This window comes from Phyllobates terribilis, unplaced genomic scaffold (genome assembly GCF_046119375.1).
Source record: "Phyllobates terribilis strain yellow unplaced genomic scaffold, ASM4611937v1 Scaffold_7__3_contigs__length_470593459, whole genome shotgun sequence".
Lineage (NCBI taxonomy): Eukaryota > Metazoa > Chordata > Amphibia > Anura > Dendrobatidae > Phyllobates > Phyllobates terribilis.
In genome coordinates, this window is record NW_027362767.1 from 243,021,077 (window position 1) to 243,044,259 (window position 23,183).

The 23,183-nt window shown below is 46.0% G+C and overlaps 1 protein-coding gene across 1 annotated transcript in view; it reads left to right on the forward strand.

The window, feature by feature from the left end:
• Positions 1–23,183, forward strand: part of ENG (endoglin) — a 51,029-nt gene that overhangs the window by 23,658 nt on the left and 4,188 nt on the right. Inside the window, exons 6-14 of the mRNA XM_073640015.1 lie at positions 1,264–1,390; positions 1,768–1,933; positions 7,044–7,171; positions 7,806–7,946; positions 10,689–10,724; positions 10,891–10,998; positions 12,158–12,358; positions 13,431–13,488; positions 14,747–14,848. Coding sequence (XP_073496116.1) covers positions 1,264–1,390; positions 1,768–1,933; positions 7,044–7,171; positions 7,806–7,946; positions 10,689–10,724; positions 10,891–10,998; positions 12,158–12,358; positions 13,431–13,488; positions 14,747–14,848 — 1,067 coding nt within the window. The remainder of the gene's footprint in view (positions 1–1,263; positions 1,391–1,767; positions 1,934–7,043; positions 7,172–7,805; positions 7,947–10,688; positions 10,725–10,890; positions 10,999–12,157; positions 12,359–13,430; positions 13,489–14,746; positions 14,849–23,183) is intronic.

Genomic DNA, 23,183 nt, shown 5'->3' on the forward strand with positions numbered 1-23,183 from the left:
GTCCATTCTTTGTGCGGATTTACCTACGTTTTTGCTATACAATGCATTGAAAAAAACGCATGGCAAATCCTCAGGCAAAAACGCACATAAAACGCATGTAAATGCAAAAAAAACACATCAAAAACCTTGAAGAAACGCTGCAGAAATTTCTGCAAGCAATTCCTGATTGTGCGCACAATCCATTTCTACTGAGCATACCCTGAGCGACTCCCATGTATACTGTGTACCACGCACTGCACCGATCACTTCTTTATGACCACGGCTTGGATTTGGATACTGATCAGTTGGTATTGCAAGTCTCAGACATGGGCACAAAAGACAGGTACAACAAACCAATGCAGAACCCTTCCCTCTAAAAGCTGACCACATAGTGTCCTGTTGTTGACTGACAGCGGTCAGCTGAAAATGGAAAGCAAGCAGGAACTTTTGCTGTAACCTCAGCACAGGGGAAAAAGAATTGCGTAGTGTCATTTAATGTGTCCTTTGATGCATGGACACTGACTCCTCCAGAGTAAAAAACAGTATTTGTAGTCAAATGTCCACTCTGGTTAATGGATAAGTCTAAATATGGGTCTGCGGCAGAAGGAGTGAAGTAATATCTGTCTGGGGAGTCAGTCTACAGACAGGATTTGTTTGTAGTCTGTAACTATAGATCTTTTGGAAGCACTGTTATCCCCCCCCCCATGAAGAATGCTAGATGATGTAAGAATTCTTACCAGAAAATACTCCCTGGGTAAAAAAGGTAGACAAATTATCTCTCCTCCAGAAGGAAAAACACTAATTTGCCTTCTTTACCCCTGTGATCCTCCGATGCTGCAGAGGCAAAACTGCCTTTGCTTGAAGCATGGAAGCGCGCACAGCTCAGACCAGTGGCTAGTCCGAACGGTCAATGTGCCATCTGTAAGTGGTTACCCTGTAGGTCAATTAGAGAGTCTTGAATTATGACTCGATTTTAGCTAAAATATAGTCTCCTCCTATAGAAAAATAAAATCATGCATCTGCGAGAAGGTGGTTCAGGTTTTTTCTTCTTCATCAGTACAAAGCTGTTTAGAAGGAGTCTTTTGTTGTAGCTTTCAAATTAGCTCTTCTAGAAGTGTTTATTAGAGAGAGAGATTTTTCCTTCCGGAGAAGAACTAATTTGCATATGTGTATCCATACATAGGTCTGCATTGGATATGTATACACAAAACTGCAGGATTTTTTTTTTTTATTCAGACTGTGTGCAAAGTGTGTAATGAATATTTCTTTCTTGTTCATGTGCAGTCACAAGGTAATAGATATTAATCTGATGGTGACCAATGGTCCATGTGACAATCCACCAATGGTGTATCTGAAGAGTGAGGACGGCTACAGTTGGAACATTCGGAACACAGAGGACATTTCAATATTGGTACGTTGTGAAGTCGACATCTGTAAGGATGACTATCAGTCTCTGCAGATATCATCAAATTTACAGATGATTCCCTTCAGCTCTCACCTTCCACACATGTCAGTTCCACTTGACACCCCAACATTTACCAGTGAACAGGCCATTTGCACAATTGCATGTTTGGCCACCCATAGGGCTGCAAAAGGATGGAAAGCAAAGTGCGGCTCCTGGCTGCGGAAATTATCACCCCCAGGGACTTCACCAACAATGGCCTGTCCTACCATCCTGACCATCAGATAGATGGCTTGGCACTGCTTAGACTATGCTATTCACTACTTAAGAAAACTCAAAAAATTAGAATATCAATTTGAAACTGAAATTTGTCTTTTTTTTACTAGGTCTCTGGCAATTATACACTGAATTATTTTAAAATGCCTGGCCAAAATCTGCCAGAAACAAAAGATGAGCTGCTTGACATGGCTAGATCTTCTGCCACATCTCTGAAAAGCATATCATATGCACATGTCTCTGATGCCACGTCTGTGACTCTTCCCGTCTCCTGTGGTAAGAGTATATTTGCTGCCATCTGTGGTGTTGTGTGAAGGCACAAAACCTGAACTACCGATGCTGCTGCCCCGCGGCTGGAGGAGATATCTTCCTGATATGTATTTACCACAATGGAGAGAATCACGTTAGGCGGACATTTGTTTTTTTTCACCTTGAGAAAGGCGGCGGTTTGGTGTTGAAAAGCGTTGGTACTAATAAAATCCTTATCTGAAGCTCCAAGGCTCCTCATTTTCCACAGTGTAGCCTGGCTAACATGATTCACTTCATTCTGGCATACCTCCCAAATTTTTAAGAACAGAAAGAGGGGCAAATTTTGGCCACCCCAATCCACAAGCATTTACCATTTCTTTATACCCTGCCAGAAAAAGATGACAGAGGGGCGGTGAGGGATATTCAGCAGAGACCCAAGGCTGCAGGGCGTAGACCCAAATCTGGGACTGCCCGCTGTATTCGGGATGGTTGGGACTGAGATGAGCGGATCGATTCATGGGACTCCGATCCAGCGTCCATGTTAGTGCTACCTGGTGGCTGGACGGCAGGCCGCGTGAATCTCTTACCTTCCAGCATCCCCGGTGCAGTTTTTGATTAGGGCCGACACAACGTCATCTGTGCGTGCTGCTCATCTCTAGTTGTGGATTATTTTTTGTTCATTCATTCACAGTCGGAGCTGCCAGAACTTTCTCATCTTTATGTAGCTTCATTATATGACATTTTGCTTTTTGTGTCTGTAAAGCCGTGTTCACACGTTGCATGAATACTGTGTTTTTTGTTTTCTGTAGGTGTCCAGACCAAACTACACAATAACAATCTCCTCTGGTTATTCCTTTTTGCTGCACTTTTTAGGCCTTTTTCCCCTTATTTGATGTGTTTTTGTACAGATATAAAGCCGTGTTTTTAGTGTGTCTTTGATAATACATAAAAGGTTCTGATTCTGCACTTAAAGCAACAGTTTTTTACATGTTTTTTTAGGCTCCACATAAAAGCCTCCAGAGAAAAAAAAAAAGCACCAAACTGAACCATTCAGCAGTCCATTAGACCACAGGGGGCGCAGGTTTTTATTAAATTACATCCACTTTGCTTGGACAGTTCAACACAGAAGAATTTCTGTGCAAAAAAAGCAGAAAATACACAACATTTAGGCTATGTGCCCACGATGCATAAATGCTCCAGATTTTTTCCTGAGTGTTTCTGCATCTCCCTGGCAGAAAAAACGCATGCGGATTGTACGTGCGGATTGTACGTGCGTTTTCCTGCCAGGGACATGCGGATGTGAAGCGTTCTTCACTTGCATTTCCGCATGCGGGTTGACAAGCGCTTTCCAAGCGATTTTAGCATCACTTGGACAGTGCTTGACAACTTGGTCACACTATATAAATCCATGCAACCGGCATGGATTTATATAGTGTGACTGTAAAAAATAAATCTATACTTACCTTCTGATGGCCCCCGGAGTCTTTATTCGATCCATCCTGGCTTGCCGGCAGCTCGCGGTACACTGAAGGACCTGCCGTCATATGACTATGACGTCAGCGCAGGTCCTTCAGTCCACCGCGATCTGCCGGTAAGTGAAGCCGTTAGAAGGAAAATATAATATATATTTTTTATTTTATTCTTTTTTTTACAGGTTCTATGGTACCCTGGTCCGGAGGAGAGTCTCCTCTCCTCCAGACCCGGGTACCATCCGCACATTGAAACGCATGGATTCCGCATGTACAGATGCAGTGATGCGGATTCCATGCGTTCCAATGCAAGTCAATGGCGGCGAAAACGCAGCGCTTCCGCAAAATAATTGGTAGTGCTGCGTTTTTTTCCGCAATGATAATCCGCAGCGGAAATTTCCGCAGCATGTGCATAGCACATGCGGATTATCATTGGGGGACATGGCAGACCTTCTACCATGCGTTTTTTAAACGTTTCTGCAACGGAATTGCCGCTGCGGAAACGCTTAAAAAATGCATCGTGGGCACACAGCCTTTCACTACATGTGAACACGGCCTAAATGTCCAAACAAAGTGGATGTGATTTTATGAAATCTCCTGCCCTCTGTGCATATTAAGACTCTGCTGAACCGTGCAGTTTAGGTGCTTTCTTACCTCTATAGGCTTAGAAGTGGAGCCTGAAAACAATGCATGTAAAAAAAATGCAGTTGCATTTTTAAGTGCAGAATGAAAGCTTTTTTATAATATTAAAAAAAGCATTAAAAACGCGGATCACATCTGCACCAAAAACGTATTAAGCATGGGGTAACACTCATAAAAGAAATGCAGCAAACACACAATAATCAGAGAAGATTGTTATTGCGACGTGTGGTGCAGACACCTGCAGAAAAAACGAAGTAGAAAAAACGTAGCATTTACCCTACATGTGAACACAGCCTCAGAGTTTACATTGTTATTACATTTTTTATGGGTTTAATACAGAAAAAATATCAATGATGCCATTTTTTACACCATTTACTGATCCCCATAAATAATCTGATCACTGTGTTGTGCCGGTTGTTATGATTACAGGGACACCAAATATGTCCATGTTATTTACTGATTTGTGATGTTTATTATTTTTTTAAAAAGCATAGTAAAAATTATATTTATGTAATTGTTTTTTTGTAATTTTTAATAATTTTATAGGAAGAAAAAAATCTTTTATTTTCCCTTTAAAATACAGAGACCTAAAACATGCACTGTTATATACAATGTATCTCTACGTCTCAGTATAATCTGCCTCTGGGATTAGTGGATGCAATACAGATCAAGTATACAAAATTCTCCCAGTTTCTTCCTGCAATTATAGAGGTTGTCAGTTTGAGTACTGGGGAGACTCACACAAAAAAAGGAGAAAATGCCTTTTTTGTAATTGATTTTCATTATTTTTAGTAGTATTATAGGAACAAAAAAAGCTGACTTTTCTTTACCTGTAGAATACAAGTACATAGAGATACATTGTATACAGCAGCATATTTCTATGTACATGTATATTCTGTTTCTGGGTTCACTGACTGCAATACAGATCAAGATTACCACATTCTTCTATCTATGTGATTGTGCTCTGTGGCTCATTGCTAGAGCTGCTACCTATGAACATGAGATTATTGGTTTGAGTTTCGGGGAGCACAGATCACAAGAAAAGATGGGAATAGTTTAATTTAATTTCTGCTGAATTGAGGATGGTTGGGAGCTTTGATTCTGCTGGTATTAAAGAGGTTGTCTCAGCATTTTTTACATGAAGCAGGTCTGGTGATCAGCTGACCTCCGCAGGTCCACCTCCTCTATTTTTGGTGGAGAAGTCAACTGTGGCCAGGCATTTCCACAGCATGTAACATTACATGGCTGATGATCTAATGGTTAGGCTAGCTGGATCAGCAAAGCGAGCCTCCATTGAGGTTCATACAGTAGATGTTGGTCCCGAGCAGCTCCAGCTCTTAGGCTATGTGCCCACGATGCAGAAAATTTCTGCAGCATTTCTGCATCTCCCTGGCAGAAAAAACGCATGCAGATTGTGCATGCGTTTTTCCTGCAGAATACATGCGGATCCACATGCGGATTCACATGCGTTTCCGCATGCAGATTGACAAGCGCTTTCCAGGCGATAGCATCACTTGGAAAGTGCTTGACAACGGTCACACTGTATAAATCCATGCAAACGGCATGGATTTATACAGTGTGAACCGTAAAAATTAAAACAAATAAAGCTATACTCACCCCCGAGGCCCCGGCGTGTGCAGCAACGCTCGTTCCTGTCTGGTTCCCGGCTGCCGGCATATCGCGAGACAGAGCGGTGAAGGGCCTGCGGTCACATGACTGTGACGTCACCGCAGGTCCTCAAGCGATGACGGCATTCAGAGAGAAACCTTCGGACAGGTGAGTATAAACTTTATTTGTTATTTTATTCTTTTTTTACAGGTAGAATGGTACCCAGGTCTGGATGAGAGTCTCCTCTCCTCCAGAACTGGGTACCATCCGCACATAGAGACGCATAGAAGCCGCTTGTAAAAATGTACAGTCGCGGTTTCTATGCGTTTCAATGCAAGTCAATGGCGGGAGTTCCGCTGCGCTTCCGCAAAATTAAATGACATGCTGCGGATTTTTGTACGCAGCATAAACGCTGCGGAAAAATCCGCAGCATGTGCATAGAACATGCGGAATCCCTTTGGGAACCATGGGGTGCGGATTACCTAGCGTTTCACGAGCGTTTATGCTGCGGAAATTCCGCAGCATAAACGCTTGAAAAACGCTACGTGGGCACCCAGCCTTAGGTAAACACTCATTTATTTGAAAAGAGGCCATTTTAAAGGGGTGTACTCATGTTCAATGCACCACTCTCCTGCCTCTCTGCCAGAGAGAGGCGGTACATTCCTGAATATTGAGAGTTTGGCCCAGCGGCATTGTTATCGCACTGCTTTGTACTGCTCTCCCATGTTTCAAGCAGTGGCAGTTTTGCCTCAGAGGAGCACAGGGTCTCAAAAGCTGGAAGGATCCAGTGATCTGGACATCTTCGGTGCAGTATTTGCAAGCTTTAAAGCAAAGAGTCTGCAAGCGAGCCCTCCTTGCCTAGGAATCCGGCCACCCCTGATAGACTGCTGAGGTGGCCTGTAACCTAGCCAACGAGCCTTAAACTATAGAATTAAAAATCCCTCCATTCTAGAGGCAAATTGCAAAGTTTCTTGCTTTTTTTTTTTTTTTACAAGCAATTAAGCAATTTAACTCATGTAACAAAAGGAGACACTTAGCCTCCAGTGGCCACAAAGAGCTGCCATGGCAGCCTACTGCTCTATGTTAGAGCAGTCGTAACACTGCAGTCAGTCTATCACGAGCATGAATAGTGGTTATTTAAAGCCAGGGTAACAGGTTTCTAGAGACCTCACAATCCCATATGTAGGGGATATAAGGCCACAATGAACACTAGATGGTTATTCAGTCCCGCTAACATCGTCGGATTTAGCTGACTGAATATAGGGGATTTTGTGGGGGAAAACAAAAGTGAGGGGTGTGTTTTTTTAATGAAACAACATTTTGATGTAATGAGTATTTACAATGCACTGGTCATGTATGTTCATTTATTTGTCATTTATGTAAATGGATTTTGCATTTTTCTTTTCTCGGGGCCATAGTTAAAAGGGAAATAGAATCAACAACTAAACAGCCAGAAGACCAATGCACAGAACTGTTAAACTCTACCATGCACTACATGTGCAATAATGAGCAGCTGATCATATCAGTGAGCAAGGAGGTCATGAAGGTAAATCACTGTAAAATAATGTAAAGGCTATGTACACCTATACACAGATTATTATTATTATTATTATTATTTGCTTCCTAAATGCAAAGTTCAGCTTTCATTAAATATTTTCGGCCATGTTGCTGCTGCACAGCATCTATAAGTCTTTGATCTAGCTGATAATCTATCAGAGCTATGGTGACCCTGATGCTTTATGCTTTTACTTACTCTTCTGTGTTAGGCCTCATTCACACATCAGTGATTTTTCTTCTATGCAAAAAAAAAAGGTCCGAGTTGTATTAGGGTTTTTGACTTGACTTTCATCAGAGTTTGATCAAGTGTCATGGACGTCTATCTATCTATTCTGAAAACACGGATATAATTTGTTTGAGAAAATCTGACGTCTGTATGAGCCCCATAGGATCAGTATGGTCTAAGTGTATAGAAAGATCGTCCAATTTTCATCCAGAAATTGATTTTTCATCTTTATTGTTATCCACATATTTTTATACATCAGGAGTAAATACAATTTACCAAATTCAGTTTCAGTTAGTTGTTGGACAATCCCTTTAGTTACACTGGTTGCAATGACAGACATAGCCGTTAACATTATATTATCATCATTGTAATAAATCTTTTTTTTTGGATATCGTAGGTCTGCAATCTGCAAAGTGTTGAAGATATAACTTTTCAAGATTCTCAGTGTTCAGCTAAAATTCTAGAAAACTATATAGTGTTGGCAACATCAAAGACTGAATGTCAGACTGCCGTGTTGGGGAATGATATCATCAACAGTGTGAGTGACCTAAGACATTATAAACTACTGCTATAGACTTGTATATCTTTGTAAGACCACAATGCCTCCTGAAATACCAACCACAGAGCCCCAAAAGAGTGTCAGCCACTAGACTGACATAAAATGCCAATCACAGGGCCACAGTTAAGAACCAGCCTCATTGCTTCCATCTATTGGCAGTCACAGAGGTCATTACTGAGGTATAAGAGGTGCAAAGGCAGCAGCCACAGCTGTCCCTGATGCATGATACGTTAGATAAGACTTCATCTCCATGCCACGCATATGGCCACGGCCCCACTATCAGTATGCGGTCAGTATTTTTTCTCAGGAGTGGGAGCCAAAACCAGGAGTGGGTGATAAATGCAGAAGTGGTGACTTGTTTCTATTATACCTTTTCTCTGATTGTTCCTCACCTGGTTTTGTCTCCCACTCCTGAGAAAAATTACTGACCAAATACTGATAGTGGGGCCGTGGCCTAAAAAGGTAAGTGGGAAGACGCTTTGCTCCACCATAGGTTTCAACCTGACTTGCTTGCTGCGGGTCCAGCTGACCTACAGGTCTCCTTTCAAACTGGCCCAGTCATGTGTGTACTCCCAAATACTTTGGGTGTTACCCCAAATGTGAATGTGGCAGAGAAGCTGTAAGCTACACTTCTGAGCCTCTACGTGCAACTTCCTTAAAATGGCTTGCACCAATTTTACTGCACTTGAAGTCTTAAGTTTTACCCCAAATTAGTGCACTATGTCATGGGTATAAGTATTTTCAACACACCTCCAAAAATACTGATAGAAAACCCCTACCAGAGACAGATCAGTCCCTGTACAAGAAGGCACTGATACTAAAGTATTTCAAATTGTAAACTTTATTATTTTGCAAAAATATAAAATAAATTAAAAATTCAAGCATACGGGTTTCTCTCTTGTAGCTTACAAGCGTAACAGGTCCAATATGACAAATATGTTATTATTATTATTATATCTTTTTGAATCAGTTTTCATTTTATATTTAAATAACATATACAAAGTCACAAATTTACAACGTGCATAGCGCCGAGTTGTATTAAATCATTCTTATGCATAACCTGAACAAATTTAATGATTTTGGTCACCTGGGATAAAATATTTCACAAGGGGTTTCAAAGAACCACTATACTGCTGGTGGAGTAATAATATGTAAAGTATAAGTGCTTTTTTGGAACAAATTAAGTTTCCAGTGACACTAATGATGTCACAAATGCAGGTATATGAAGAGGTATTGAAAGAACATACAGAGCTCAATTATGGTCGGACTTACGATGGTGGTGATGAGGCCCCACCACCCAGTAGTACCCCAGACGACGTCTGGGGTACTACTGGGTGGTGGGGCCTCATCACCACCATCGTAAGTCCGACCATAATTGAGCTCTGTATGTTCTTTCAATACCTCTTCATATACCTGCATATGTGATGTTATTTAAATATAAAATGAACACTGATTCAAAAAGATATAAGAATAATAACATATTTGTCATATTGGACCTGTTACGCTTGTAAGCTACAAGAGAGAAACCCTTATGCTTGAATTTTTAATTTATTTTATATTTTTGCAAAATAATAAAGTTTACAATTTTAAATACTTTAGTATCAGTGCCTTCTTGTACAGGGACTGATCTGTCTCTGGTAGTGGTTTTCTATCCTTAAGTTTTACGCCCTCTGAAAAATTAGCCAGAAGTAGTAAATTTGCAAAAAAAAATTGTTTGGATTGGTCTACTCTTAATTGTATATGGAGGCTTAAGGCCCCATCACACTTAGCGACGCTGCAGCGATCCCGACAACGATACGACCTGTCAGGGATCGTTGCTGCGTCGCTATGTGATCGCTGGTGAGCTGTCAAACAGGCAGGCTCACCAACGATCAGGGGAGCAGCGACATCGTGGAAAGAATCTTTCCACAATGTCCTGCTCCTGGTTACGAGCCTGCTGAAGCAGGAGCAGGCTGGTAACTATGGTAAACATCGGGTTACTAGGGGCACACGCGCTCCTAGTAACCCGTTGTTTATCATGGTTACCACTCTGCTACAGTGAGCGGGAGGTTACCGCTCACTTTAGCAGGCTCGTAACCATGATAAACAACGGGTTACTAGGTGCGCGTGTGCCCCTAGTAACCCGATGTTTACCATAGTTACCAGCCTGATCGCTGCTCCTGCTGGTCACACACAGCGATGTGTGCTGACCAGCGGGAGAGCAACGACCAAAAAATGGTCCAGGACACTTCGCAGCGATCAGCGACCTCACAGCAGGGGCCTGATCGCTGCAAAGTGTCACACATAGCGACCTCGCTGGTGAGGTCGCTGTTGCGTCACCAAAACCATGACTCAGCAGCGATCTCACTAGCGATCTCGCTATGTGAGACAGGGGCTTTACAGACTGTCCTTTTCCCCTGAAAGATGATGTTGGGGTTTGAATAGATCTGGAATATCAGATTTCTGAAGACTGATCCTTTTGTTCTCTGGGAGAGAAAACACTACCAGAGTCTCATAAAAAAAACACAGGAGCCTTCGGTCAATCTGAGTATGCATGGAGGGACTCGGGTAAGATAGGTGCCAGCTGAGCCATTGTTCTGCTAACCGCTATCTAATGTATATGGGGGACTTAATTATTCCTATAAGGCAGAAGAAGGGAATGTCGCATTGTACTTCTGTTGTTGCGTTTTGATAAGCACCTTCTTTATGTTTTTTGTATCTTCTTTTTTTTCCTTTCTCTAGTTACGCGTAAAAAGATATGGCAACATTTTTTTCGACGTAAGTAAGATTATATATTATTGTGTTACAAGTACAACATAGTTTTGTATGATACATGTGCTGCTTGAGTTTGGTTGCGCCTTACTTCTTGCTCGTTTGTATATAGAACAGATGATTAGGTATCAATAGAAGCTGCAAAAATCTTATTGTATGTATTTTTTCTTAGCAAATCGTTTTCTGCAACATTCCCAAGATCAAAGTAGAAATATTTCAAAGCCCTGACTTCATCCAGCCTACCAACATATTCGATGCTGACCAGACCACCTATGTGCGGGTAGGTTCTTTTAACTTGGTAATCAATTAATATGACTTCAAAGCCAATCATGGGCACAGTGATAATGCACACACATATTAGAGGGGATGTGGTTATTGGGGCTGAAGACAAAGCAGTCGCAACCAGGCTATGGTGCCTGAGGAGGACTAAAAGTCATACTTGCCAACCTTTTCAAATGAAAAAGGCCAACACCCATTACTCAATTTCCCATCCCCTGAATGTGTCATTGGATGCCTAGTGGCACTATCTACTTATGGAGCATCCTGAAGAAGGAAAACTTCTGGGAGAGCTGTATTTACTGAGCCTAGCTACAGTGCCCAGGAGATCTACCAACTCTAAATGGGTGCCCAGAAGGTCTCCCTTTTTTTCCGTCTGCCTCTAGGATATTCAAAAAAAGTTGGCAGTATTATAAATGACATGGTAGGTGGGAGCCATGACATTGGGTTCAAGAGTTTCATGTTGCACCACTGAATATAAACTGAGTATAACTGAATATAAGCCGAGTATGTGCTCAGAGAATAACAGAAGTATCCGAGATGGTTTTCATCAAAATACCTGAGCAGTCAAATTGAACTTTCCTCCTATATCTTCCCTCCCAGGGGACTCAATCACCTTTAATCCGGCCCTAAGTACATAAGGCCTCCGATCTCAGTGACCAAATTCTCAGAATTTTAGTTATCGTTCTTCCAGATAGTCAGCCTTAGCCCACATTTCCACGTTCGGTATTTCATCAGTCCTGGCATGACCACATCTAGTTACTTATGTCACATATGTGGGTGAGCCTTCAGGGCCAGGATTGGCCTCATCAGTCACCTCCGGACCTACAGCCACTGATCTGCTTCTAAACCCTGAAGTCATGGTCATCTTAGATTACAAAGGAAGAACAGCATTTCATCAGTATTTTACATCAGTATTTGTAAGTCAAGACCAGGAGTGGGTGATAAATACAGAAGTGGTGACGAGTTTCTATTATACTTTTCTCCTGATTTTGGCTTACAAATACTGATATAAAATACTGACCAAATACTAAACGTGTGAATGTGGCCTTAGGTTTTGGATGGGGGAAAGGAGTGGCAGAGAACAAGGACTCTTGTATACTTTGCATATGAGATGTTGGCCAAGGTTTGACATGTTTTTTCTCTCACTGTTCTTCTGGAAGGTGAATACTGAATTGATAAACCGATCGATCAGTAAGTGTGACTTATTGGCGGGTGACAAGATACTGATGCTGAACAAAAGCCGGCCCGAGGTTATTAGTGAACGTTTATCCTGGAAATTTAACACTCAAGGATTATCACTGCCAGCCACAACCTCTGCCAAACTGAGCTGTGCTTTCTGTTACGGATATGATATCCCCCTGGTGAGTTCTGGGAGACATACAGGGGTGCGGGGAATGGACCAGTTGAAGCTGAGCCCCGTTCCCTGAGAGACACATTGACCCCTCTGCCATATAACATGATACTAGAGTTATAAATGACACTGAGACCCTGTTACAGATTTTGCATTTGAGCCTTGAAACATCAAGTTACACCTCCGAATACATATAGAGCTCAATGTACAATACACAGTTATGACTGGTCATTGATAATAGCTGGTGGATGTGGGCACTTGGGTGGAAAAGTCACAGTGGATCTCCTGTTTAGCCAAACCTTACTTTCACTACATAAAACTTGGTTGCTGAGGGCCCCTAAACCTAACGGGCCTTGGCATCTAATTTGCGCTGTTGCAAACTTTTAAAACTCATTTGATGTAAATGCCAAAAAAATTCAAAAATATTGAAATAGATTTCACATCTTTATCAGAAATACATAATACATTAATTTGCAACATGTTAAATTGCACACATGGACCTATCTGTCCTCCAGATCAAGAGCAAATCTAGGGAGGTTCTGATTAGGGGTCCCCGATTATTTACATAGGAGTTAATGAGGCAAAACTATGAAGGTTGTCTCAATAAAGAAAATTATACTGTGAAAAATTTGAAAAATTAGGTTGGCCAATAGAGATGAACAAATCGATTTTCAGGACCCTAGTCTAGTGGTCACTGAACAGTTCTGTGATCCTCCTCCTACCTGCCAGAATCCCAATACCTCTTCTGATTTGTAGGCCCTGCTCAATGTCATTGTTGCAGTGTCATGCACCCATCACGTGGCACTACTAATCATCCCGGTGGCCACAGACTATTGATGTGGTAGCTGGATCCAGTGAATCAATTTGCCCATATCTATTGGTCTACTATATCAAAATGGAGAGTACAAATTAAGTAGACTAGGTAAATGCACCAGGAACCCAAGAGCATCAGGCTGTACCTATATCTCCTACACATTTAATATATACTGTCAGCGCTTTCCCATTGTCATGTAACTGCTGTGTATTAGGTATTCGCTCTTATTATGTCCATCTCATTTTATCACCATTCTGTACTGTCCTAGGACTGCTGCGTGTACGAGTCGTTGAATGTAACTATCGTCAACAAGTCGAACCATCACAGTAAGTGGTATTATCACTGATATTATATCGTAGACCTAATCTGAGCCTTAATCATTAGCAGGTTTATTATTAAGGGTTTAAGCAATGGTAAAGATATAGTTTAACTTATATGACAAGAGAGAGGAACCAATGTGAAAAATATTTGTTAGACAAAGAAGAAGCGCAGGACACAAAAATTCTCTCTTTGATTTCCTACTCCAAGAGCCTCAAACCCTAAACTAGGAATAATATATTTCAGATTTGTCTGTAGTGTCCCTTTAAAGAGTAACTGCACTTTTGGAAAACTTTTGCCAAATTATAGAGGTATGACAGCCATTTTGATTAGTGGTGGTCTGGGTGGTGAAGGAGCGATAAATCTTAAAGTGGAAATGTTTTATCTGAATTTCATACGGTGATTTTCTAGGGTTCGAAAGAGAGATGAGCACTTGTCTGGTCTGACTTCCAGTCCAGTCCTCCATGGCAGCTGGTCTTCCCTTCTGCACCAGGCATCCTTAGCGCCTCTTGCCTTTACTAGGCCTCGCGATGTGCATCATGCCTTAACGTCAGGTCCACCAACATCATGGCGTTAAGACATGATGCACATTGCGGGGTCTAGTAAAGGCAAGAGGTGCCAAGGATGCCAGGCTAAGGATGCCCGGTGTAGAAGTGAAGACTGGTTGTCATGGAGAACTCAATTGATTGATGGACCGGGGAGGTGAAATTAAATTGCTCCTCTATTATTCCATTACAAAAAATGGAATTCAAATGCAAAGTGTCAACGGTATTAACTGATAGACCCAATTCATCAATATATAGCCAATGATCAAAATTTGGGGTTGGAGTAAACTGCTCTATTTACATTCAAAATTCCTGACGTTACTCTCAGACGGAAGCCGACATTTGTCTTCCTATGGGACCAATGATGTCATCGGCAGGGAGCAGTCAGCACAAGGGTTACAGCTGCCCTCAGGAAGCAGTGTGTGCTGACCCCAGTACATGGGGAATGGGGAGATGTGAGGGCAGGAAGGAAGCCACCAGAAGCCAAAACAAACACACGGCTATTAGAAAGGAGGAGAGGAAGAGACACTGAACGCTCTTCAGTTAAACAGGGAGATGAGAGTGATCGGGCTGTGGGCAAGCGAGAGAAGTAGATTGGCAGCATGTAACATGCAGAACTTGCCAAATATTTACAGCAGGAACAGAAACACATAGAACATGTGCATTGGAAAAGGTGCAAAATGTAGATAAAACACAGGTCCCTAATGTTGTGTCTTTCCAGAGGGAGGCCTCGGCATGGAGTCAGTCCTGGGAATCACATTCGGAGCATTCCTGATTGGAGCATTGCTTACAGCCGCCTTGTGGTTCATCTATACCCGCACACGTGAGTACAATACTCTGCTGGAGTTAGCATTTAAGGGGTTAACCGTAGTGACCGGCACCAGCTCTGGTCACTCTTGTCAGTGGCAAATGCCTGCTGTATAACACAGCCAGTACCAACCCTGTGTGAAGCAAGCTCAGTTCCATATACAGTCATATGAAAAAGTTTGGGCACCCCTATTAATCTTAAGCTTAATGTTTTATAAAAATTGGTGTTTTTGCAACAGCTATTTCAGTTTGATATATGTAATAACTGTTGAACACAGTAATGTTTTTGCCTTGAAATGAGGTTTATTGTACTAACAGAAAATGTGCAATCTGCATTCAAACAAAATTTGACAGGTGCATAAGTATGGGCACCCTTATCATTTTCTTGTTTTAAATACTCCTATCTACTTTTTACTGACTTACTAAAGCGCTTTTTTTGGTTTTGTAACCTCATTGAGCTTTGAACTTCATAGCCAGGTGTATGCAATCATGAGAAAAGCTACTTAAAGTGGCCTCTTGCAAGTTGTTCTCCTGTTTGAATCTCCTCTGAAGAGTGGCATCATGGGCTCCTCAAAACAACTGTCAAATGAACTGTAAACTGTAACGGGTCCGGGAGGCGGAACCTCTGAGCTACTATACAAGGGGGCGGCCCTTGTAAGGGAGCGGGTGGCAGTCTCTGGGTGAACGGACAGGGAGTTACGGCAAGTGATCAGGGCAGTCTCTGGGTAAGGGGTAGGTACGACCTGTGATGGCAGAGCCTCCGGGTAGGCTAGCAGGCAGATGGTAGATGTGTGCTCCCAGGTGAGCAAGCGAGAGTCTCTGGAATAGCAGGTGGTCACGGCACGTGACGGCGGAACCTCCGGGCTGGCAGGCAGGTAGGTAACGGAGAAGCGCTCCCAGGTGAGCGGGCAAGAGTCTCTGGAATAGCTGGTGGTCACCGCACGTGACAACGGGACCTCCGGGCTGGCAAGCAGGCAGGTAACGGAAATGCGCTCCCAGGTGAGCGGGCAAGAGTCTCTGAGATAGCTGGTGGTCACAGCACGTGACAACGGAGCCTCCGGGCTGGCAAGCAGGCAGATAACGGAGAAGCGCTCCCAGGTGAGCGGGCAAGCTGGTCCATAGACAGACTGACCGGAGTAGTAAGGCAGACCGTCGGACCTCAGGCAAGCAGGCAGGTAGCTGATATGCGCTCCCAGGTGAGCGGGCAGGCTGGTCCTTTAGACAGACTGACAGGAGTAGTAAGGCAGACCGTCGGACCTCAGACTGGCAGACAGGTAACAAGTATTCAGGCAGGAATCAGGCAGGTAACTGGCAGGTAACTGGCAGGAAACTGGCAGGAAACTGGCAACGGGACCTGAGGGCTGAAGCACAGGTGAGACACAGGTGCAAACAACATTGCTCGGGCACCTCCATTTTGGAGGAGGTGCCTTATATATGATGAAGTCCTCCGGCCATTGGCCGGGGACTCTTTAGGGCGGCGCGCGCGGCCCCTTTAAGAGGAGGGGAGCGCGCGCGCGCGCGCCCTAAGCACAGGGGCCGGGAAGGAGCGCGCGCTGAGAGCAGAGCAGGAGGAGGACGCCGGGACGGAGCGCGCGCTGACAGCAGAGCGGGGGGAGGATGCTGGGCACGGAGCAGAGCGGTGAGGGGAGCAGCGTCCCTGCCTAGCAGAGGGCAGGGACGCCGGCACTACAGTACCCCCCCCTTTAGGCCCCCCCTTTTTTAGGCCAGACAAAAATTTAGCTAGGATGAGAGGGGCATGGATGTTCTCCCGGGGCTCCCACGTTCTCTCCTCAGGACCAAACCCCTTCCAATCTACCAGGAAAAAGGTCTTTCCTCTTACCCTTTTGGTGGCAAGAATGTTCTCTACCTCAAACTCGTCCTCAGCAGAAACCGGAGCAGGAGGCGTACCTGTAGACTTGGAAAAAGAGTTAAGCACCACAGGTTTGAGGAGAGACACATGGAAGGAGTTAGGGATCCGTAAGTTGGCCGGGAGTTTCAATTTATAGGCCACCGGGTTGATCTGACTGATGACCTCCAGTGGGCCGATGAACCGAGGCCCTAACTTATAGGAAGGGATCTTGAGCCGGACATATTTGGACGAGAGCCAGACTTTATCCCCAGGGCGGAATTGAGGAGGGTCCAGACGTTTTTTGTCAGCGTGTCTTTTCATACGCTCGGATGACAGAAGGAGTGCGGACCGGGTACTCTCCCATATGGAGGAAAATTTGTTAACAAGAGATTCCGCAGCCGGATTGTCCGCCGAGGTGGAGACGGGAAACGGGATCCGAGGATGCTGACCGTAGACTACAAAAAACGGGGATTTGGAGGAAGACTCGCTCTCGTGATTGTTGTACGAGAATTCGGCCCATGGCAGGAGATCCACCCAGTCAGAATGGTGGGCATTAACGAAGTGCCGAAGGTAACTGGTCAGGTTCTGATTGATCCGCTCCACTTGACCATTAGACTGTGGGTGGTAAGCGGAGGAGAAGTCCAGGGTGACGTCCAGCAATTTACAAGTGGCTCTCCAGAAACGGGAAGTGAACTGTACCCCACGATCCGACACGATGTGACGGGGCAGGCCATGAAGACGGAAGATGTGGCGGATAAAGTCTTTAGCCAGCTCGGGTGCAGACGGAAGACCTGGCAGTGGAATGAAGTGAGCCATCTTGGAGAAGCGGTCAGCGACCACCCAAATGACCGTACAACCGGCAGAGACGGGCAGATCAGTAATGAAGTCCATCGCTATATGCTGCCAGGGGGCAGCAGGTACTGGCAGAGGTAGGAGGCGGCCGGCCGGCAGGTGTCTCGGAACCTTGTTGCGGGCGCAGGACACACAGGCAGAAACAAAGTCTATTACATCCTTGTGCAGGTTAGGCCACCAGTAGTGCCGGGTAATAAGCTGGAGGGTCTTTTTCTGACCGGCGTGGCCAGCTAGTTTAGACGAATGACCCCAGTGTAGGATCTTCTCCCGATCAGGTACTGGTACGAACGTCTTACCAGGAGGAAGACGATTTAGACTCACGGGAGCCACCTGCATTACTCTGGCGGGATCGATGATATGTTTCGGATCCTCCTCGAGATCAGACACCAGAAAGGATCGAGACAAGGCGTCCGCCTTGACGTTTTTGTCAGCCGGGCGAAAATGAAGGACAAAATCAAAACGAGCAAAAAACAAGGACCACCGGGCTTGGCGCGGGTTAAGTCTCTGGGCATGCTGGAGGTAAGCCAAGTTCTTGTGGTCAGTGTAAATTATTACCGGGTGAAGAGCCCCCTCGAGCAGGTAACGCCACTCCTCCAATGCCAGTTTGATGGCCAATAACTCTCGGTCTCCTATGGAATAGTTGCGCTCAGAGGAGGAGAAGAGTTTAGAGAAGAAGCCACAAGTTACCATCCTCCCGGAAGATGATTTTTGAGTAAGTACCGCTCCGGCTCCAGAGGAGGAGGCGTCAACTTCCAGGAAGAACTGCTTGTTGCCATCTGGGCGATGCAGCACCGGGGCGGAAGAGAAGGCCTGTTTAAGGGAAAGAAAGGCCTCCTCTGCTTCGGGTGGCCACTCTTTGGGATTAGTACCTTTACGGGTGAGCGCAGAAATTGGGGCCGTCCGGGAAGAGAAGTGTGGTATGAAGAGGCGGTAGTAGTTGGCGAAGCCCAGGAATCGCTGAATGGCCTTCAACCCCTCCGGTCGGGGCCATTTCTCGATGGCAGACAGTTTCTCAGGATCCATTTGTAGGCCGGTCTGAGAGATAATGTAGCCCAGAAACGGAAGCGAGGTCTGCTCAAAGAGGCACTTCTCAAATTTAGCGTAGAGATGGTTCTGCCTTAGCCTGAGCAGGACCTGACGAACGTCCCTCCGGTGAGTCTGGAGATCCGGAGAGAAGACCAAGATGTCGTCCAGGTACACCACTACGCAGGAGTAGAGAAGGTCCCGGAAGATGTCATTGACCAACTCTTGAAAGACGGCAGGAGCGTTACAGAGACCAAAGGGCATTACCAGGTATTCATAGTGGCCGTCCCGGGTGTTGAATGCCGTCTTCCATTCATCCCCCTGACGAATACGAACCAGGTTGTACGCCCCACGAAGGTCCAGTTTGGTGAAGATCCTAGCCCCCCTCAGACGATCAAATAATTCTGGAATGAGCGGAAGGGGGTACTTATTCTTCACCGTGATCAGGTTTAGGCCTCTATAGTCTATACAGGGACGGAGAGAGCCGTCCTTCTTTTTGACGAAAAAGAAGCCTGCTCCCGCCGGGGAGGTAGATTTCCGGATGAATCCTCTGGCCAGATTCTCCTCAATATATTCGGACATTGACCGGGTCTCAGCAGCGGATAAAGGATAGATACGCCCACGGGGAGGAGTAGTACCGGGTAGCAGATCGATGGGACAGTCGTATGGTCTATGTGGTGGTAATGTCTCTGCCTCCTTTTTATTAAAGACATCTGCATAAGACCAATAAGGAATCGGAAGTCCAGGTAGATTAGCTGGGGTAGGAGAGGGACGGATGGGATGGACGGGAACCAGGCAGGTTTTATGACAGTCTTGTCCCCAGCGAAGGACCTCTCCGGTTTGCCAGTCTAGCACGGGTGCATGTCTCTGGAGCCAGGGCAGACCTAGCAAGAGGGCGTGAGAGAGTCCAGGCAGAACATGAAAGGAGATACTTTCAGAATGCAGCATTCCCACCTGCAGGGTAATGGATTCGGTGATGAGTTGAATGGGGCGAGGTAAGAGGCCCCCATCCACGGCAGCGACAGACAAGGGTACAGCCAGAGGTTTGGTGGGGATGCGGTATTTCTCAACCAGGGACTGTGAAATAAGGTTCCCGGCTGCTCCAGAGTCAAGTTGGGCTAGTTCGAAATAACGGTTCTCCCCGTAGATGATCGAAACTGACAACAGCAGGGATGGAGAGGATTTATTCTTGTCTAGGTGGACCTCTCTGAGCGAACCTAGACACAGGCGTTTCCCGACCTCTCCGGGCAGGCACGGATCCGGTGCTCCTTACTGCCACAGTAGAAGCAGCTCCCCTCGGCACGGCGTGAGTCCTGACGGGTTTTGACCATCTTGGTCTGGTCGACCTGCATAGGCTCAGGAGAGTGTACCTGGGGAGAGATGGAGGGAATGACGGGTTTCTGGAAAGTAGGAGCTAAACGTGGAATCCTTCTCTCACGGGTGACCTCTTTGGCACGCTCCTGGAACCGTAGGTCAATCCGGGTGGCAAGGGTTATTAGATCATCGAGAGAGGTAGGAATGTCCCGACCAGCAAGTTCATCTTTAATACGACCGGACAGACCCTCCCAGAAGACGGATACCAGAGCGTCGTTATCCCAGGCCAGCTCCGAGGCAAGGGTGCGGAACCGTATGGCATATTGGCCCACGGTGAGACCCTCCTGACGGAGGCGTAGCAGAGAGGATGCGGATGAGGTCTTCCGTCCGGGTTCGTCGAAGACTTTCCGGAAAGCCGAGAGAAAAGCAGGCAAGTTGGACACCAGGGGGTCTCCTCTCTCCCATAGAGGATTTAGCCAGGCCAGGGCCTCCCCGGTGAGATGGGACATGATAAAGGCAATTTTGGCCCGGTCGGAATTAAACTGATGGGACAAAAGTTCAAAGTGCAGGGTGCACTGATTTATGAAGCCCCGAGCCTGGGCGGAGTCGCCTCCGAAGCGAGGAGGTGCAGACAGCCGGGGACCGGGATAGGTTACCATGGTATTAGTGGGTAGCGGAGCTGCCGGGTTGCGAGTCATGGTACTGGCAGTGGCTGCAGGTGGTGCAGTCAGAGTGTCCAGGCGAGTATTGACATTCCGCAGGTGACCCAGGATGGACTCCTGTTGGGACCTTTGACGGGACAGTTCATGACACAGGTCCGTGAGCGAGGGAGCTTGGGTGCCACCGGGTTCCATGGCCCGAGCAAACTGTAACGGGTCCGGGAGGCGGAACCTCTGAGCTACTATACAAGGGGGCGGCCCTTGTAAGGGAGCGGGTGGCAGTCTCTGGGTGAACGGACAGGGAGTTACGGCAAGTGATCAGGGCAGTCTCTGGGTAAGGGGTAGGTACGACCTGTGATGGCAGAGCCTCCGGGTAGGCTAGCAGGCAGATGGTAGATGTGTGCTCCCAGGTGAGCAAGCGAGAGTCTCTGGAATAGCAGGTGGTCACGGCACGTGACGGCGGAACCTCCGGGCTGGCAGGCAGGTAGGTAACGGAGAAGCGCTCCCAGGTGAGCGGGCAAGAGTCTCTGGAATAGCTGGTGGTCACCGCACGTGACAACGGGACCTCCGGGCTGGCAAGCAGGCAGGTAACGGAGATGCGCTCCCAGGTGAGCGGGCAAGAGTCTCTGAGATAGCTGGTGGTCACAGCACGTGACAACGGAGCCTCCGGGCTGGCAAGCAGGCAGATAACGGAGAAGCGCTCCCAGGTGAGCGGGCAAGCTGGTCCATAGACAGACTGACCGGAGTAGTAAGGCAGACCGTCGGACCTCAGGCAAGCAGGCAGGTAGCTGATATGCGCTCCCAGGTGAGCGGGCAGGCTGGTCCTTTAGACAGACTGACAGGAGTAGTAAGGCAGACCGTCGGACCTCAGACTGGCAGACAGGTAACAAGTATTCAGGCAGGAATCAGGCAGGTAACTGGCAGGTAACTGGCAGGAAACTGGCAGGAAACTGGCAACGGGACCTGAGGGCTGAAGCACAGGTGAGACACAGGTGCAAACAACATTGCTCGGGCACCTCCATTTTGGAGGAGGTGCCTTATATATGATGAAGTCCTCCGGCCATTGGCCGGGGACTCTTTAGGGCGGCGCGCGCGGCCCCTTTAAGAGGAGGGGAGCGCGCGCGCGCGCGCCCTAAGCACAGGGGCCGGGAAGGAGCGCGCGCTGAGAGCAGAGCAGGAGGAGGACGCCGGGACGGAGCGCGCGCTGACAGCAGAGCGGGGGGAGGATGCTGGGCACGGAGCAGAGCGGTGAGGGGAGCAGCGTCCCTGCCTAGCAGAGGGCAGGGACGCCGGCACTACATAAACAAAGATTATTAAACATAGTTGTTCAGGGGAAGGATACAAAAAGCTGTCTCAGCGATTTAACCTGTCAGTTTCCACTGTGAGGAACATAGTAAGGAAATGGAAGAACACAGGGACAGTTCTTGTTAAGGCCAGAAGTGGCAGGCCAAGAAAAACATCAGAAAGGCAGAGAAGAAGAATGGTGAGATCAGTCAAGGACAATCCTCAGACCACCTCCAGAGAGCTGCAGCATCAACTTGCTGCAGATGGTGTCACTGTGCATCGGTCAGCTATACAACGCACTTTGCACAAGGAGAAGCTGTATGGGAGAGTGATGCGAAAGAAGCCATTTCTGCAAGCACGCCACAAACAGAGTCGGCTGAGGTATGCAAAAGCACATTTGGAGAAGCCAATTTCATTTTGGAAGAAGGTCCTGTGGACTGATGAAACCAAGATTGAGTTGTTTGGTCATACAAAAAGGCGTTATGCATGGCGGCAAAAAAACACAGCATTCCAAGAAAAACACTTGCTACCCACAGTAAAATTTGGTGGAGGTTCCATCATGCTTTGGGGCTGTGTGGCCAATGCCGGCACTGGGAATCTTGTTAAAGTTGAGGGACGAATGGATTCCACTCAGTATCAGCAGATTCTTGGCAATAATGTTCAAGAATCAGTGATAAAGTTGAATTTACGCAGGGGATGGATCTTTCAGCAAGACAATGATCCAAAACACCGCTCCAAATCTACTCAGGCATTCATGCAGAGGAACAATTACAATGTTCTGGAATGGCCATCCCAGTCCCCAGACCTGAATATCATTGAACATCTGTGGGATCATTTGAAGAGGGCTGTCCATGCTCGGCGACCATCAAACTTAACAGAACTGGAATTGTTTCGTAAAGAGGAATGGTCAAAAATACCTTCATCCAGGATCCAGGAACTCATTAAAAGCTACAGGAAGCGACTAGAGGCTGTTATTTTTGCAAAAGGAGGATCTACTAAATATTAATGTCACTTTTCTGGTGAGGCGCCCATACTTATGCACCTGTCAAATTTTGTTTGAATGCAGATTGCACATTTTCTGTTAGTACAATAAACCTCATTTCAAGGCAGAAACATTACTGTGTCCAACAGTTATTACATATATCAAACTGAAATAGCTGCTGCAAAAACACCAATTTTTTTAAAACATTAAGCTTAAGATTAATAGGGGTGCCCAAACTTTTTCATATGACTGTATATACGTTATGTGGGGTGAAAGGGTTAATAATCATCGGAGGAACATGGCAGCAAGTTCTCATTTCCCTGCAGCGCGACCGCAGGAGAAATAAAGCATTACACAGTCCTTATAATACCAGGATGTTCCTGGTCGC